Below are 20095 nucleotides of genomic sequence, written 5' to 3'. Positions count from 1 at the left end.
TTACGAGCGACATTAGGGTTGCTACGCGAAAACTGTCTGGGGCGTCTGTAAATGTGTATTCGTAGGTCATCGTGGCTCAGTTCTAAGCGGGACTAATGACTGAAGACAGTTCTACTCCAGTCAATGATATTGCAGGCCGAATACGCGTCTGGAGACACCCTGGGTAGCGGTGGGATACCAACCGCACTGTCGCCCGCCATACAGCCTAACGAGAAGTGATGGTCTGGGGTGCCATTTCTTTTCGTCACGAGGCCTCTTGGTTCGTCATACGTAGCACCCTTACAGCCAAGCGGCACGTCGACGATATTCTACACGCCGTTTTAATGTCCTTCATGGCAAGCCATTGTGGACCTACATTTCATCGAGATAATGCTCGCCCTCAGACGTCCAGAGTTTCTACTACTTGTCTTCAAAATGGTTCAAATGGCTCTGAGCACTGTGGGACTTAACTGCTGAGGTCATTAGTCCCCTAGAACTTTGAACTAATTAAACTTAACTAACCTAAGGATATCACACACATCCATGCCCGAGGCAGGATTCGAACTTGCGACCGTAGCGGTCGCGCAGTTCCAGACTGTAGCGCCTAGAACCCCTCGGCCACTAAGGCCGGCCACTTGTCTTCGTGCTTGCCAAACCATACGCTGGCCAGCAAGGTCGTCGGATGTCTCCCCAGTTGAGAACGTTTGGGGAAGCCGCCAGGACTCGCCACAGCGATCAGTAGCGAAGCGCATGGTTAGCTGTGGTAGTTCAAATTCCAGCGGTCGATGAGATGTGAGCACAGCAGTAGAGGATCTGTTCTGAGGGAGTGACTGCAACAGCATGACGCGGATCCTGTCATCAAGCAAAATCGCGATCTAAATGGTCGTGGGCAGTAACATTCCTGGACTGGCCAGGCCAGAGTGCTGAACCCAATGAAACACTCATTTGAAGAATTAGAGCGTCGACTTCAGACCCATGCGTACAACTTTCCTACCTTCTCTGGTTTGGCCATTGAGGAAAAATGGGTTGCCATTCCTGTACAGACATTGAAAGCTTCCCCAGCAAAGCCTAAGAAAGACGAAGAGTGGACACACCGCATATTAATACCTGTACGGGCACCTCTGATCGTATAGAGTATGTGATGAGTGCCAACGCCTAAAAGAGATTCTGGAATACTACAGAAGACTGGAAGCTGAAGCTGATTTAATTTCCGAAATTTTCCAATAGCTGGCTGGTGTATCAACAATGGGTTTTCTCGCAGTGGTTTCAAGCTGAAAGAGTCTGAGAGACAACATAGGCGTCCCGCAGGTAGCGGCACGGAGTCGCCGCCTAGTGGCACGTACCGTTGACACCCACATGACCTACATCCCGTCCCGTCCCATCCCATCCCATCCAACGCATGGCAGGCTCCCGCCGTGACAGTGCGCATTACTCATACACGCGTCTGCAGGCGCCTCCTCATGAATAAGTCCCGGCGCATGAGGGGCGGCTGGAGGTGGGTTGGGCAGCGGTGGGGAGGGAAGGACATACATCTGGCCGCCCGTCGATACCCGCCGGACGGGCACCAGTTGGTGGAGGCATTTGTTATGCGGCGACATGCTCGCCGTAGGCGTCCGGCTAACGTAAGCGAAGCGTGGCCATCTAGTTTTGTACATGGCACTGCAGGAGGTAGCCAGCACGGGAGAAGGACAGACAAAGGCTACGTCGTGAGATGCCGCAATACTCAGGGTGTAAACTGTAAAAGGCTAAAAAAATAATTAATGGAAAACTACTGGTGGATAAATGAAACTGTAGCACCTACAGAAAAATGTTTAGATAACATTAAAGTGAAGTACCGCATTCTAGGCGCTACAGTCTGGAACCGCGCGACCGCTACGGTCGCAGGTTTGAGTCCTGCCTCGGGCATCGATGTGTGCGATGTCCTTAAGTTAGTTAGGTTTAAGTAGTTCTAAGTTCTAGGGGACTGATGACTTCAGAAGTTAAGTCCCATAGTGCTCAGAGTCATTTTTTGAAGTGTCGCACCACCTTCTGTCTTACATGGCGCTGCAGCTCGTCGTGGTATGGACTCAGCAAATTGAAGGAAGTCCGCTGCAGAAATATTGGGCCATGTTGCCTCTGTAGCCAAACGTAATTTCTAAGGCGTTGCCGGTGCAGGATTTCGTAAGTGAACTGTCCTCTCGATCATGTCCCATAAATGTTCGATGCGATTCATGCTGGTGATCTGGGTGTCCAAATCATTCGTTCGAACTGTTCACAATGTTCACACTACACTTACACTTGCGGCAGGGTCACGTGACGATCATAGGGATCTATAGATTTACGTGAGCGATAGTTCAGCGTGGTTGTTTTGGGTCGAGCGATATGCGTAGTGGAGGAGTCTTGTTAGTCTCTCTCTGTTCGTGTGTGTGTGTGTGTGTGTGTGTGTGTGTGTGTGCGTGCGTGCGTGCACATGTGCGAGTTTTTGTTTTCTTGTTCATCTGTCCACGCTTTTGTACTCTCTCATGGTACGCCTCTATTGTGGATACTTAAGTTCTTCTCTTGTTCTCTAATTAATTTTGCCTCTGACCGTCTTTACATAATTATTCTTTGCTTTCATTCCTGCGACAAGGACTCTCCATTACAGTCTGTAGACATTAATCTATTCGCAAATTCTTCTAGCTCCCTGTTATTCTCTGACTGATGCCTTAGTTTTCCGTATGATAGAATGTGGCTTCCTCCACTTAAAAGCATCATCTCTCTGCTCTTATTATTTATGTCGCGCTCCCATGCGGTGCGTATGGTACTGCCACTGTTCTATAGCAAGGTATTAGGGCTTCTATCCTTACATATTCTTCAGTACTGCCTGTGGCTTTAACTCCTGATGGCGATGGCGCAGACACTATCGAAAGCTCGAGTGGTTTATTCGAAGTTCAAAGTGGTTCAAATGGCTCTGAGCACTACTTAAACCTAACTAACCCAAGGACATCACACACATCCATGCCCGAGGTAGGATTCGAACCTGCGACCGTAGCGGTAGCACGGTTCCAGACTGTAGCTCCTAGAACCGCTCGGCCACACGGCCGGCGTTTATTCGAAATGACACGGCTTATGAACCGAGAACATTTTATTGGATCATGTCACCGCAAAAGACTCCGAGAACACTCCCTGGAAGATTCTATTTATTTAACTGTAACTTTCTGTTTCCTTTGCATTCCTGTTTTATTTGTGGACTAAATATCATTTCCAAAGTAGCTGAACTTATTTTCCTTATTTTCTGATAATTTAGTACAACTCTCATAGCTTTCTGGCAGCTATATACAAATACGTAATGATAATCCCACTCCTAAATTATTTACGTCAACGAATGATAGCCATTTCTACATTTCCTTAACTATTTTCAGTTGCAGCACAAGGATGAGGAACCGGCGCCCCACAGTCTTCAAAAGGGGCCCTAATGCTTCTGTTTCCATTCCACTTTTATAACATATTACGTTAACAGCCTGTGATTTTCAGAGAACTTTAATCGACCACTTTTCCTTACCTTAATGGTCGTTCTTACGAGAGTCTGCCGTTATTCAGTACCCATCTCATGCCCCAGCTCACTGAAAACAGTCTCTGCTGTCCCCGGGCAGCGTGTAAATGTTACAAATAGTGTATGACTAGACGATCAGCATCAGGCGGGCTCCTTTCAAAACACAACCCGGCCCTCTCTGTAACTGCCTGGCGGGTCCCTTTGCACAGAGGCTGGCGGCTATTCCTTGAACGGGCATGGGGACTGTCTCCTTGCGTTCATGCCACTTTTGAGCTTCCCTTGTTCTCCATAAGGCGCAACTTGCATCCTTAGTGGCCTCTCATTTAAGTGTGCCTCCAGTTTAATATAGGAAATTTTAATCTATTAGTTAGTCCTCTTATGTAGGGCTGACACACTACTAACTTGCTAACATACCATTGCTCCATTTGCCTGGTATCCCGTTCTGTCCCATGACATTATGTCGGAATATAAGATGACTGTTATCTATTGCACTCTTCGTCATATCGTCCGACCCATTACTCCGCAAAATTTCTTCCTCCTGCTCGGGTCTGAATGATGGACACACATGCACAGTTTGTAAAGCTTACACCAATGATCTAGGAATATTTGTTACAGACGTCCAATACTTGGGGAAGCTAGAGAAATATATAGATCTATGTGAAAGAGCACCGTGTGCAACGATAAACCGTAAGAGACATGTGATCACAACCGTAGAGAGGAACACAGTACATGCGGCCTTGGTTCCTAATAAAAGAGAAATAAAATCCTTGGAGCACACGTCGAAACCAGTATTCAAAAAATGACAGTGTACTACTGCCGAGCAGTACTGTATTCCGTCAGTGTAGTTAACTAACTAGAGTAACTAACTAAAGACAACTCAGCGAAATATATGACACTGGAAGTTAATCAATATAAAGGCTACCGAAAATATAGGTACTTCCATTCAGATGTTTCCAACTGACTCAAGATATATTATTGCAACAGTGCATGTGGAGCACATGAAATCGTTACATCTACAGATAGACGGCACAAGCGGTTCGAAGGTAACACTTACCCACCCGTACTGAAGCACTCACTTTAGTACATGGTGTAGATTCCACGGGTGGCACTTCAGGAACTGACTCTGAGATCCAGTCGATCTTACAGATGCCGTATACTTTACTGGCATACGTTATGCCACGCTTGCTCGACCTGTTCACGTAGTTCTGTAAGAGTGATTGGATATCGAGCCAATTGAGTCACTTCTCTTCCTATCATATCGCACACTAGCTCAATTGCAGACAGGTGTGGAGATCATACTGGCCAGGGAAGTTGCTGCACGTCTTACAGAGCGTGTTAGGTTTCAATGTGTGACCGAGCGTTGGAACCTCGCCTTCCTGTTGCAAGATCGGCAAAAGAACGGGTCCAACATTCTGCACATACCGAGCGCTGGTTAGCGCCCATGAAGAAAGGCGAAAGGTGAACGAGAGGTGTAGCTTATCTCACTCCAGGCCTGCGGTGGGGCTAGTACCTCTTGGATGAATGCACTCTACGAGGCAGCGCTCACTAGATCTACGTTGTACGGACTAACGACCATTGCTCGTGTGCAGGCAGCATCTGATTTCATCGCTGAAGACCACGGCGCTCCATTCCATGTCCCAAGCGATCCTCTGACGGCTCCAGTCGAGCCGTACTCGTCAATGCTGTGGCGTGAATGCAAGACTGAGTAGAGTTGTGCGTCCCACTGCTAATAACCGATTCGCAACCGTTCGTGTTGAGACATTTTGGCTCATAAGCCCTTTTACCTGTGCTGTGGCAGCTGCACGGTCTGCCACTTCTGCCTTTACAATACGACGACCCTGGCGAGCGTCATTGCTGCGTGGACGTGTAGAACGTCGTCTACGGGTGTGAGAATGTCCATCTTGCGTAGCAGTTCTCCGAAAGGACACTCGCAAGACCACAATATGACCCCTTTAAACTGGCTCAGTCCTCTGTAGGAAACAGGAGTGTGTCTCCGAGACATGTTTGCTGCTTGCTACACACGTATGCACCACCACACTGAGCTTCCTGGCTGTGACCATTACCTGTTGAAAGACAGACACAGATGACGCTCTGGTAGCTATGCCACTACGCTACCTGGAGGCGCCCCTCGTAGCCGAGTGGTCAGCGCGGCAGAATGTCAATCCTGAGGGCCCGGATTCGATTCCCAGGTGGGTCGGAGATTTTCTCCGCCTAGCAACTGGGTGTTGTGTTGTTCTCATCGTCATCATTACATCCCCATCGACGCGCAAGTCACCGAAGTGGCGTTAAATCGAAAGACTTGCACCAGGCGAACGGTCTACCCGACGGGAGGCCCTAGTCACCTCCAGGTCGCATATGTCATCATCTGATCAAAATCGACGTCATATTTCCCGGTGTACTAATTTTTTTCTAGTAGTGTATTTGCTATCAAAACCGTGATTTAGGGCTAAAATTCTCAAACCGCCCAAAGAATTGGGACAAGCTATAGTACAAGCGGTCTCCTGGCTATTGTGGCGTGGAGAAATATTTAAGGTTGTATACACCACATATACACCTGAAATCAGCGGAAGGAGGCTTCGGCCTAATCGATTTCAAAGGTACATGAAATGTATTCGCAGTTGCGAATATGAACAACCATCAGCTGTATATGGGAAATTTGCGCAAGGCCGGGAATCGAACACGGATTTACCGATTTACACGAGTGGTCGCCCTAATCGTTTTGCCTATCTGTGCACGACTCAGAGCTAGACCCAACTGCGAATGCATTTCATGTAATTCACAGCGGCTGTAGTCGCCGCAGTGCGTGTTGTTTCGGACGTGCATCGATACATAATACGTAAACATCCAAAACCAGTCCGACAGCGCTCTTGTTCGACAAATACAGGCAATCATCCGAAATAGTGCACATTGACCACATAAAATCCATTTACAGTTCGCTACATGCAATAACAATATGATACATGCAAAAGAGCTACGTACTAGGAAGCTCCCTAAATCCCAGAGAGACAAGACTGCAAAGAAAATACATGACGCAGTCAGAGGCAACCCAGTCAGTAACGCCCTCGAGTCGAAATTTTCGCAGTATCGCTGGAACGTCGTGTGACAAAATGCTCTGGCGTGTGTTTTTTCTCACCGTTAAGTCCGCAGCACGTGGGTCAAGGTTGTTAACAGGACCATACCTGCCGACGAAAAACAAGCAGAAGAGTTGACCAGACACTGCGGAGCAAAGGATTCTTTGTCGAACGAGCGCAGACTTCTAAAAAAGTAGTAAATTAATACTAAGCGTGATCAACAGAACCGCACCAAGCCATTTAGCCACAACAGCAACGACCACGGCACTGTAATTGTTCAGTAACAGATATATACTTATACTATGTTTTTTCTCAGCGAAGGACGTAGTCGCAAAATTTAATTAATATGGTTCCAGTCCGTCGATTTTCACCAAGATGTTAGGGGGCTCCCCTTGATTGTAGGACGCATGCCAGTACTTACATTTATTACCAATAGGGGATCCCAATAAGCCACTCTTTGTCTGCACGAGATCTGCCAGCACGTGGACAGTCGTCCACACAGCACACTCCATCTGTCACATGCGACACACCGAAAAATTACAGTTTCTAGCCTGTCTATGGGGCCAACATGAGAAGACAAGGAAAATAACAAAATACGAAGAAATTTTTATGGATTTTTCTAATCACGGCATTTGACGCAGCCTTCAAATAAATTGTGGTGAACATTGGGAACCTGGCCGGTCAACAAACTCTTTAACAACGACAAACTGGGGGTTCCAGTCATTATTCAGACGCAGCAACTGCCGGACGAACGAGGCCTCCCAGTTCAGTTAACCACAATGAACTGTATTAAGTGCCGCGCGGGGTTAGCCGAGCGGTCTGGGGCGCTACAGTCATGGACTGTGCGGCTGGTCCTGGCTGAGGTTCGAGTTCTCCCTCGGGCATGGGTGTGTATGTGTTTGTCCTTAGGATAATTTAGGTTAAGTAGTGTGTAAGCTTAGGGACTGTTGACCTTAGCAGTTAAGTCCCATAAGATTTCACACACATTTGAACATATTTTGTGTTGTGACTTGGCAAGACAGCCAAGCCACTATGAGGTGAAGCCGAAAGGCACGCGTTTAAGCTCACGCAGGCTGGCGTGAGGTCTGGAACAGTTAAAGGAGTTGAGACTAGTAAAATAAGTACGTAGCTTCTGGAATACTTAACTTTAATCCATAATTGGTGAACATCAGTCTGACGGTACATGCATACAAGATAAATAGCAATTGATTATGGCGCCTTGCTAGGTCGTAGCAAATGACGTAGCTGAAGGCTATGCTAACTATCGTCTCGGCAAATGAGAGCGTAATTTGTCAGTGAACCATCGCTAGCAAAGTCGGCTGTATAGCTGGGGCGAGTGCTAGGACGTCTCTCTAGACCTGCCGTGTGGCGGCGCTCGGTCTGCAATCACTGATAGTGGCGACACGCGGGTCCGACGTATACTAGCGGACCGCGGCCGATTTAAAGGCTACCACCTAGCAAGTGTGGTGTCTGGCGGTGACACCACATTTTGAACTGTATTAAGTGTCATATAATCTCCCACTTATAATGTTGGATTAACCAGTCTCCGCTATATCGCCGCCAGGTGGGCCTTCACTACGGCAAAGCTCGTTTTTTTTAATAAACGTATACAGTACCTTTCTGTCTGTCTGTCTCTCTCTCTCTCTTTTCCCCCCTCCTCCGCCTGTCCCTCCCCCCCCCCTCCCAATGCAGACAAAAAACACTCACTCCTCTTTCTCATCCTCCTCCTACCCTTACTCTTCCAATCTCATCCACAACATAATACTTTCTAGACACAATGGTTGCTACATAAATGTAGGAATATTCGTGGTGCACGTTGTGCATCAGAATACTGAGAAGACACGGTCTGAGACGAGGAATACTATGCCCAGGCCGGCCGGAGTGGCCGAGCGGTTCTAGGCGCTACAGTCTGCAGCTGCGCGACCGCCACGGTCGCAGGTTCGAATCCTGCCTCGGGCATGGATGTGTGTGATGTCCTTAGGTTAGTTAGGTTTAAGTAGTTCTAAGTTCTAGGAGACTGATGACGTCAGCAGTTAAGTCCCATAGTGCTCAGAGCCATTTGAACCAACTATGCCCACGCCTCTTTCCACTTGGACGCTCCTCACTGCCACGGGTATGTTGTATGCGAGGACGACATGAATTTCTGAGCAGGCGTCTGTGTGCAGATCGACGTGAAAGTCTTCGGCGGTTTACTCGACAGGTCCTTGTGTTGAAATTCGGTGGCTGGAAAACCTCTCTGTTGCAAAGTAACGGCGCGCTGGCTTGCGCACAAGGGTCACGAAATGGTTCTAGTTATTAACGGTCTCTGACGCCTTATGAAGTTTAAACTTCAGAACACTTTTCACAGGTACAAAATGTACGTCTATTAAAACGAAACGGAATCTGTCTAAAATACATTCGCTTAAAGCATTTAATTTCTCCGATCAGTAGCTCACTGATATAGTGGCAGACTGCAAATCCAAAGGTATCGGGTTCCATCCTGGTCAGTCCTAGGATTTTTATCTGTCACTTATCAGTTTCTTCACATCTGGTAATGTTTGTTGATATGAAGAATGCCGAGTTGCACTGTGGTACGTATTCCACGTTAAATCGTGGGTCTGCCTGTAACTATTTAGGTAAGTCAGTTCAAAGTTCGGCTGAAGGCAACGATATGCCTTGACTTCTTCATACCTATAAACTGACTTACATAGCAAGTTATAGATGGAATCGAACCACATGTATAGACTGTTGCCACAGGTATAGGAAGAGATAAGTGATGGGAATAAAAAAACTTCCTGCATGTGAGGATTGTGAACTCGGAACGTTTGGATTTCCCGTCTAACATTTACCCACCAAACCATACTCTCTTGATATGGGGACTAAAAGTTTCCAGTTATTTGGTAATTATAAAACGTGAATGATGAATAGCCCACAGTGAGAACACATACGCATCTATTCGCGCATTAATGTGTACCCGTTGCTTTGCAGATCCACCTGAGATCGAGGTAGAGCGCAGTTGGGTTCACTCTGGTGAGGGCTACGAAGCTCAGCTCGTCTGCATCGTCCACGGAGAACCGCAGCCGGAGGTTTGTATGACATTATTAGTGTTACTGTTTTGTGTTTTGTCTTAAGTAGACCACATATCAATTGCTGGACTCATGGATACTTTTTCATGATTGCTGCATCATAAGTGTCACAATTGATTTACAAAATTTCTTACTGATTCCTTGTTCCGAATGCCCTTACGTATTGACGAAAGCTTTTGCTCTTTCCCCTAAGAGTGTTTCATAAATAAATTCTTTAAAAATGCTTTAGAAATTTATAGAATCTGTGAACACATACTGTAGAATTCCATATTGCTGATGAATCTTCCTTGTGTTCACAGACATTAGTTGTCTACTACTAACGAGCCAAACTTCCGTTTTCACCCTGAAATATATGTTGGAATGACTACCTTCAGAATAATTGTTACAAGGCAGTTTTTATAATGTACTGTTCCGTACGGTATGAATAATAATGAAATTTATTTATTCAGAGCTTTTAGTTTCTTTCGTGAGAGAAACTAAAAATTACAGTTCCCATGCGCGAAAACTGAGATACACTTTTACTGTACCTACCCAGTTGATATTGCAAGGTCAAATTTAAATTACAGAGCCCTCTTATAAACGGAGACCAACTGATAAAGAGAATCTCCATATAGAGAATTATCTGAAGAATAATCGTCGCGGTGTCTATAGGGTTTTTAAGTTACAAGTACGATAATGCAAAGTGATCGCGCCATGTTTATACAATTAGGTTAAAGTTATTACAGATGTCATTCATATTTAAAAACTCATTAGCTTATGGTATTGTTATTTATCGGGCACTCTAATCTAGATATTGGTATCCGTGGGACAAGAGCAGTTACGTGTGTTACTTCTGAGTTAACCATATTTAGTGACATACAAGAAGCTAAGGTAATATCACTTCGTTCACAGGTATTCTAACAGCAATGAATTTCTGTATGTACCACAACGGTAGTAACGGTGCATAACAATCGTAATACTTTGTTCTGTAAATATCGATGACAAACCTTCACTCTAGCTTAGTGATATCAGTTGTATAAAGTCTACATGCTGTCCATCATTATATGGACAGGGCGTATATTTTCTTTTCTTGTTGGAACAATGGTTTATATTTATTTACTAATACTTATATTTATTTATTTATGGTTTCACTAATTTATTAACTTCCTTATTTATTTGGAAGTTGATACCTGTTCCCATAGTCAACTACGTCAACACGCTTCTAATTAGGATTATAGCGCCTCTTTGTTACTGTGTTTATTCGTTATTTTTTGTTTTCTTTAACATATATTTTGTTGGCCTGTCATTATATATATATATATATATATATCATTTTACAATACACTCTCACTGTTATCATGCGTTTGAATGTAGTGGCTATGTTCCATCTTCTTTGTTGGTAACAATGCAGTTTCAGTTTTTCATTGCACGATCTGGCCCAGCAGTTAATGCACATAATGTACGTTCGGTATGAATGAATTCGGAAAAGACACTCCACAATTCTGACATGAGATGCACCTTTCAAGTTTGCAGTAACAGAATGCGTTTCTGCTGTACCGACTACATTTTTTCATAAATATATTCGGCTTTCACCTTTTAGCAACTGGCCTTCTGCAGAGGACATGAACTCGAATAGATAAAGTATCTCCGAAGAGTTCCTGATATCTGAGCTCCAACTCATGCTTAGCTTTGGTATCTGTAAACGTGTCGAACTTATCACCGATTGTGGCCCATAATCTTTGAGGATGGTCAGTGGTCGGAACGTCTAACGATAAATAATTCCTATATATATATATATATATATATATATATATATATATATATATGTGTGTGTGTGTGTGTGTGTGTGTGTGTGTGTGTGTGTGTGTGTGTGTTGAATACTCGGCAATTATGTTATATAAATCGACATGCTGGATTTCCATAGTTGACCTAAATCGATTAACGGAATGCAGAGATCCTTTCTTTAAAAGCCCACCACCGATATTTGCTCGATGGGAAATTAGACCGTAATGTTCCTTACAGTTTATTACCCTTTGCCACATATCTATGTTGTCTGATTCAGAATCAATACTTGTGTTCACTTTTTTTCAAGAATAGAGATTTCACTATGTAATTATGGTTTCGTGCGCGTAAATATTAGGTACTTTTTCGTAAGGAAAAGCATTTTTTTTTAATTTTTGGATATTACTCCATTTAGGGTAAAAGATCCGTGTTTGTCGTCTTTCATCGGGAGGACCTGCATTGTGACATATCGTTGCTATAAAAAATATTGTCGCTTCTTTCGTTTTAACACTGTTGGATTGTTAGCGAAAGTATCATGAAACAACGCAAGGCAAAGTTGTAATCCTAGTGGAAATCGACACAACTCTCCCTCATCAATAAACAGATCTATAGTCATTCAAGACAAGCGATTTCTATTTTCATTACCTTCACTGAATTATGAGCAACTGATCGGTGTGTATGGCCACTGTGAACAACAATAACACCATCACAGTATACAAGAGGATATATTTGTTATTAGTGAATTGCCTAGCTATAAAAAAATTTGTAAGAGAATTAAAGGATCTGGAAATTTAGCTCACGTCTACTTATAACAAATTTTTATTTGCCCAGCTGATGGACACAATTCACAACGTATCGAAACAGAGCAAGGTTCTCTAAAATCACGACTGAATTTAATAATGCTAACATTGGTAGGGGAGGGGAGGGGGTGGGAGGGGGTACCAAATTATATGGAAGACTGCATGGAGGAACCCTACAAGGTATTCTTGTATGGGGAGTTTCCAAATTCAAAGTTAATTAGACCAAATCACTAATTAAAATGAAATTTACAGCTCAGGCTGCCTATCAGGACAAGTAAGTACCTAGCTGCTCAAAATATGGATCGCGCTACCACGGACTGCGGCCATTACATTTCGCCAAAATCATCAAAACATGTGTACATGAGCATCAGATGGTGCCAGGGAGATAAATAGCCACGAATCATAGTTCACATTCTTCAGTTCTCTACCTTCCAAACAATTCTACAAGGAGGGACGACTCGATGCTGTTCTAACGTGACGGACGAGAATATCGCTTATTTCTCGAAAAAAAAAAACAGGTGTACGCGGCAGAGGATTCCCACTCTTGGCATAAAAAATGCACATTCACAAACATGAGGCTCCTACAGGCTTGGAGTTGTGTTTCCTCGATTGGTCGGCTTCTTCATGCCAGTCACAGTGGTGGAGGCGACTCATTCTATCAGATACACCAGAATTTTTGGAGAGAAAGCATCCAACTCTCCCATGCTGGCTGGGCGGCGCAGCGGCGATTCGTCCTGTGATATCTGTGCAGAAAATGCGGAAATGTCAAGCTCAGTTATCCTCTGGGGACAGCAGTAACGGCACAGTGTCCTCTGCCTCAGCAAGGACAGGCTCAGCTCCCCTCACAAAAGAACAGTGCTGGCTACAGCTCCACTTCCGCGAAAACTGTCCATCTCTGTTGGGAGGCTCGACTCTTGGCTTTCTGCTAACAAACAGGTACCTGAGACGACAGCGGGAGCGAACCTTGGCAGCGAGAAAAACGCAGAGTTTTCCTCCACAACAATTACGTCCAGTGCTCAGAATAAAAATAACAACAAAATAGCAGCAGGAAAATGAGACGAGATCGCTTAGCGCGATGTGACAGTAATGTCACGAGGGAACTGAAACTATTTACAGTTTCTCATGGTTGAACTGGTTCAAATGGCTCTGAGCACTATGGGACTTAACTTCTGAGGTTCAAAAAAATGGTTCAAATGGCTCTGAGCACTATGGGACTCAACTGCTGTGGTCATTAGTCCCCTAGAACTTAGAACTACTTAAACCTAACTAACCTAAGGACATCACACACATCCATGCCCGAGGCAGGATTCGAACCTGCGACCGTAGCAGTCGCACGGTTCCGGACTGCGCGCCTAGAACCGCGAGACCACCGCGGCCGGCTAACTTCTGAGGTCATCAGTCCCCTAGAACGTAGAACTACTTAAACCTAACTAGCCTAAGGACATCACACACATCCATGCCCGAGGCAGGATTCGAACCTGCGACCATAGCGGTCGCGCGGTTCGAGACTGTAGCGCCTAGAATCGCTCAAAGTCTGTGATGTATTTGTGACTTATATAATAGTTAATTTATGGAAAGATTGTTAACCACTTAGAATATCTCGTATGAGATTGATTTAATCTTTCATCTTCCATATCTTCTAAGAGAACTGAAACTCCACTTGACAAGACAGTAAGTTTTCATTTCGCTGAAGGCTTCATGGTGGTACTGTCTATGTGTACTATTAGAATAGTGTCTCGGCTGGTCCCGGCGGAGGTTCGAGTCCTCCCTCGGGCATGGGTGTGTGATTTGTCCTGAGGATAATTTAGGTTAAGTAGTGTGTAAGCTTACGGACTGATGACCTTAGCAGTTAAGTCCCATAAGATTTCGCACACATTTGAACAAAATAGTTTCTGTGAATGATATTAATGAGGTCAGAATTTTATTGTAGGTTCTTTTGTGGCTCTCAGTTGAATTATGAATACGGTGTATAATGGGAGCAAGAGATTCTACTACTTCAACGTGGTTCTACAATTTCGATGAGAAGGTCTAAGCCAAATAAGCTTAATTATGCAGCTTGTTCGCTATTATGCTAATTAAGACCTGTTCAACGTATTTGCCCGAAAAATATAATTAAGTTAGTTTAAGTTTACACGCAACAGGGTTCAGGGTTGTTCTTTGAAGTTCACGGAATGGTTTGATGTATCCGACATTCAGGAGATACCCTAAAGGCAGCACACAGCAAGCCATGTGACAGTCGGAGTAACTTACAGTAATTAGTATCCCGTAGCTGATATATGATGTCAGCATGTGCTTGAAGGAACAAAACAACACTTATACTTGTTTAGAGACGGCTGATGGCACAATGAAATTTTCATCTTACTTAAAATTTTCTCATTTATTGAATATTGTTAACGAGATAGTTTACTGCTAATGTGTTTCTTGATGTTTGTGTATACGATAACATATTTTCCTCCTGAAAGGAATAACGACAGTGACATAACTGTGGTCTTCATGTTATTGATTAACTCGTCGTAATATTTACCGTGTTCGTCTCTATAAGCAATTGGAGGCTTCAGTTTACAAGAAATGTTCTGTAAATTTACTGGAAAACAACAGTTTCTCTGCGGAAGAGGCAGAATAAGTAACTCCATGCGCAGGATCCCGAGAAACTTTCCGGCATCCATATCAGGTATCCGTAACAGGAGACAACAAGCATACGCACAGAAAGGTGCGCCCAGGGTCACGGGATTATCAGCCTCTCAGGATACTATAAGAAGACTTCTTAGAAACCTCAACACTTGATGAGGAAACACTGTTATCACGAAAATTCTTTAATAAAATTCCAAGCACCCACTTCTTGTTATCTGGGTCTTTGGTCCGAAGACTGGTCCTAAGCAGCACTCCACACTGTATTGTTCTATGAATGACAACAATTTACATACAGAGATACTAGCAACCATTCACTTTTATTAGGGTAAAACATTAGTAAACCCAGAAATATGTAAAAATGAGTTAAAATGATCCTCTTACACGGGATACTCACATATTTATTTAGGCAATAGGGTATAAACCTACTCTGAATGATAGAAACAGGAAGAGTGTTATCACATTTGGGGTTAGCGTGCTCACCCATAGATAACATTCAGACATATAAATGGGTCCTTTTCGAATGCGGAAAGTAGACATACGCTTTCACCCCAGAAAAGGCAGCATCCTTGACAAGATCCATTCCTGAATAAAATGTGATTTTTTTAGCTGCCTCTATAGCGTGTCTCTTTGTTACCTAGAGTTCGCAGTTACTATATGACTCAGAGCGGTAGAGTAGTTTTCATGATATACTATAAATGTTGATTTGGTGGAAAATAATTAGTGTAGATATAAGAAACTGTTTGGGACACATTCCTATGTAAACGGCTGTCAATGTTTACTATCGTCATGAAATTGATGAAACGCTTCTACTTTATTACTTACGCCACGTATGTCTGGGTTGAGGCAGATCCTATGATTTTCTAGGTTGTGCCAGTTTGGTCTTACAGTAACAAAAGAAACAAAAAATTGTTCTGAGCACTATGGGACTCAACATCTGAGGTCATCAGTCCCCTACAACTTCGAACTACTTAAACCTAACTAACCTAAGGACATCACACATCCATGCCCGAGGCAGGATTCGAACCTGCGACCGTAGGGGTCATGCGGTTTCAGGCTGAAGCGCTTAGAAACGCTCTACCACACCGACTTACCACGCCGGCTTGGAGTAACACCTGCACCTCAGTGTCTTCAGTTATTTGTTCTACATATTTTAATTATCTGCAAATCACGAAGTTATCATAGATAAATGTGAGACCTTGCCATAATCAGCCAAATCCTAACTTATCCAAGCTGCTGATACGATCAACACGCACAAGAGCGGTAAAGAAAATTGAGGATCTGTTAGACGACGATCTTATCGCTTCAGGTAAAGTAAAGGCAATCCCCACTCCGCCCCAAGAGGTAATTCTGACGTTGCACTTGATAAGGTTCAAAATGGTTCTGAGCACTATGGGACTTAACATCTGTGGTCATCAGTCCCCTAGAACTTAGAACTACCTAAACCTAACTAACCTAAGGATATCACACACATCCATGCCCGAGGCAGGATTCGAACCTGCGACCGTAGCAGTCGCGCGGTTCCGGACTGCGCGCCTAGAACCGCTAGACCACCGCGGCCGGCGCACTTGATAAGGGAAGCAAGACTTGAGAAATGATGCTTTCATAGAATTTTTCGACTTACGAGTATTATGTACCATCACTTTTACGTTTTTTTTAGTATGGTTATAGTGTTCGTCCGGTTCAAAATTTGTTCTTAATATATGAGGGCGCGCTGAAAAAAATAATGGCTCCGAATTTTTATGTGAAAACTGTTACGGCTTATTAAATAAAAATTTATTAACGTTCTACATCTTTGTTCTTCACATCTACATCCCATGCACACTGACTGCAAATTTGTACGTCAGTCTGGTATTTCGGCCTCTTGTGCCACCATTCACGAACAGCAGACCAGGTGGTGTTTTCCAATAGGATAACACTCGCTCACATACCGATGTTGTAACCCGACATGCCCTATAGACTGTCGACATATTGCCTTGGACTGCTCGATCACCAGATCTGTCTCCAGTTTAGCTCATGTGAGACATTCTTGGACAACTCCATCATTATCCAGAAACAGCATTAACCATCTCTGTATTGACCTACCAAATGCAACAGGCATGGAACTCCATTGCACAAACTGACATCCAGCAACTGTACAGAACCATATATGAATGTTTGCATGCTTGAATTGAGTATTCTGGTATTTACATTGGTTGTTAATGTAACAGTGTGTGTGTGTATGTGTGTGTGTGTGTGTGTGTGTGTGTGTGTGTGTGTGGGTGTAACAAAAACATGGACTGAAATATTATATATACAGGGTGAGGCACCTAACGTTACCGCTGGATATATTTCGTAAACCACATCAAATACTCACGAACCGATTCCACAGACCGAACGTGAGGAGAGGGGCTAGTGTAATTGTTTAATACAAACCATACAAAAATGCACGGAATTATGTTTTTTAACACAAACCTACGTTTTTATAAATGGAACCCCGTTAGTTTTGTTAGCACATGTGAACATATAAACAAATATGTAATCAGTGCCGTTTGTTGCATTGTAAAATGATAATTACATCCGGAGATATTGTAACCTAAAGTTGACGCTTGAAACCTCCGACGTTCAGTTGCGTGTTGTAACAAACACGGGCCATGGTCGGCGAGCAACGCCTGCAGAGCATGTTTACGATGACGACCGTGTTTACGAGTGTGGCTGTAGTGCACTGTTGTGGTTTGGTCTAGCTGTCGCAGTGTCCGCATGTAGCGCTTGCTGCTATTGTTATTCGGCATTCGTCTCCGCACACAGACCAACTGTAGTACACCGTGTTACCAGACGTCTGTGATAGTGTAGTGTTGTAGGAACTGTGACCATGGTGTATTCGAACTCTGAAAAGGCGGAGATGATACTCATCTACGGCGAGTGTCGACGAAATGCAGCTGAAGCCTGCAGGGAGTATGCAGAACGGTACCCGGACAGAGAGCAACCAACGTGCCGCACATTGCAAAACATCTAAAAATGGCTCTGAGCACTATGGGACTCAACTGCTGTGGTCATAAGTCCCCTAGAACTTAGAACTACTTAAACCTAACTAACCTAAGGACAGCACACAACACCCAGCCATCACGAGACAGAGAAAATCCCTGACCCCGCCGGGAATCGAACCCGGGAACCCGGGCGTGGGAAGCGAGAACGCTACCGCACGACCACGAGATGCGGGCTGCAAAACATCTACCGCCAACTGTATGCAACAGGTATGGTCGTAGCACGCAAACGGGTCCGTAACAGGCCCGTCACAGGAGAAGCGGGTGCAGCCGGTGGACTGAGTCAAAGTAGTGTCATGCGCATACTGCATCGTCACCGCTTTCACCCGTTTCATGTGTCGCTACATCAGCAATTACATGGTGATGACTTTAATCATCGAGTGCAATTCTGTCAATGGGCATTAACAGAGGATGCGTTGCAGTTCTACCTGTTTACCGATGGTCGGGTTTCACAAACCACGGGGCAGTGAATCTACGGAACATGCATTACTGGTCCGTGGACAATCCTCGCTGGCTCAGACAGGTAGAGCGACAGCGACTGTGGACTGTAAATGTATGGTGCGGAATCATTGGCGACCACCTCATTGGTCCTCACTTCATTGCAGGGGGCCAAATTGAACATCTATCGGCCTGACATGTCGGGACACACCCTATTCCACTCCGTAATTGAAAACGGAAACCACGTGTGTACGTGTACCTCACCCCTCATGGTAATGTACATGTGCGTCAGTGAAAAAGACCAATAAAAAGGTGTTAGCATGTGGATGTAATGTGCTGTTCCAGTCTCTTCTGTACCCAAGGTCCATCACCGTTCCCTTTGGATCCCTACGTAATTCGGTGCTCTCCGATACACACGATCGAACAGCGGAGGAGTGGTACTCAAGCGTCAACTTTAGGTTACAATATCTCCGGATGTAATTATCATTTTACAATGCAACAAACGGCACTGATTACGTATTTGTTTATATGTTCAGATGTGCTAACAAAACTAACGGGGTTCCATTTAAAAAAACGTAGGTTTGTGTTAAAAAACATACTTCCGTGCATTTTTTTATGGTTTGTATTAACCAGTTACACTAGCCCCTCTCCTCACGTTCAGTCTGTGGAATCGATTCGTCAGTATTTGATGTGGTTTACGAAATATATCCAGCGGTAATGTTAGGTGACTCACCCTGTATATGCGGGATGAGTCACCTAAAACTTGCACCGCAGATATTGCGAAAATCTAAAGTTCTATTGACGTGCAGTTTTCAGAGAATGCATTGGTAGTCAGTGGCTCGTATTGTTAGCCAATCAACAGATGGTACTAATACTAATAAGGAGAATTTTTGTGCAAACATACACTTTTTAAATTGAATCATGCCTATTGACATTAACAAACTAAGAGTAGGGCGAATTAGATTGTCATTATTGTTTCCTGAATGATTCTAGTGAGAGTCGTTTACGAGATATCGTATTTTGAAAAGTTTCGACACTGCATTTTGTGCCATTCAACCTGCTTAGTTGCTAGGTATGGTATTGTTATGTTTGCTTACGGTGTGCTTGTGTGTTCCTTCAGTGCAATGCAACTTGCTAGTCAGTTAGAGTGTGACAGTCCAAGCAGTATGTCATGCTTGGGCAATGGGATTTACCAACGCAGAAAGAGCCGACGTGCTCGAGGTGTAGGGAGGGTTAGGAAGATTTCAGCTCGTTCTTGTACATGTATCTACATCTACTCTACGTAAATACTCCTCACGCCATCGTAAGGTGCGTGGCGGAGGGTACCGTGTACTATTGCGTGTCATACCCCCTCCTGTTTCAGTCGCGAGGGAGAAACGACTGTCTGTACGCCTCAGTATGAGCCCTAATTTCTCGTATCTTATCTCCGTGGTCCTTACGCGCGACGTATGTTGGCGGGAGCAGAGTCGTTCGGCAGTCAGATTCAAATGCCGGTTCTCGGTAGTGTTTCTCGAAAAGAACGCCGCCTTTCCTCCAGGAATTCCCATTTGAGTTCCCGAAGCATCTCCGTAAGACAAGATTTGCTCGAACCTACCGGTAACAGATCTAGCAACCACCCTCTGAATTGCTCCGATCGACTATTTGCCTTCCCTATCAAATCACATGTTCGTTCCACCTCACATCGCTCTGAAACGTTACGCACAAATTTTTAAATACTTGACTGAATCAAGTTGCACTCTTGTTAATACTGAAACTGAACATTACAGGTTTGTTCTTCCCACTCATCCGCATTAACTTACATTTTTTCTCATTTAGGGCT

General features: G+C 44.3%; 1 protein-coding gene across 2 annotated transcripts in view; it reads left to right on the top strand.

Annotated features, from left to right (window-relative positions):
* The window catches only part of LOC126262510 (lachesin-like), a 971377-nt gene that overhangs the window by 739821 nt on the left and 211461 nt on the right, over nt 1-20095 (top strand). For both annotated transcript variants that reach the window (XM_049959183.1, XM_049959182.1), the window contains exon 6: nt 9529-9626. In XM_049959183.1, coding sequence (XP_049815140.1) covers nt 9529-9626 — 98 coding nt within the window. The remainder of the gene's footprint in view (nt 1-9528; nt 9627-20095) is intronic.

Source organism: Schistocerca nitens, chromosome 6, assembly GCF_023898315.1.
Source record: "Schistocerca nitens isolate TAMUIC-IGC-003100 chromosome 6, iqSchNite1.1, whole genome shotgun sequence".
NCBI lineage: Eukaryota > Metazoa > Arthropoda > Insecta > Orthoptera > Acrididae > Schistocerca > Schistocerca nitens.
Note: the sequence above shows the minus strand (reverse complement) of the source record. Positions and strands in the feature narration are given on the sequence as shown.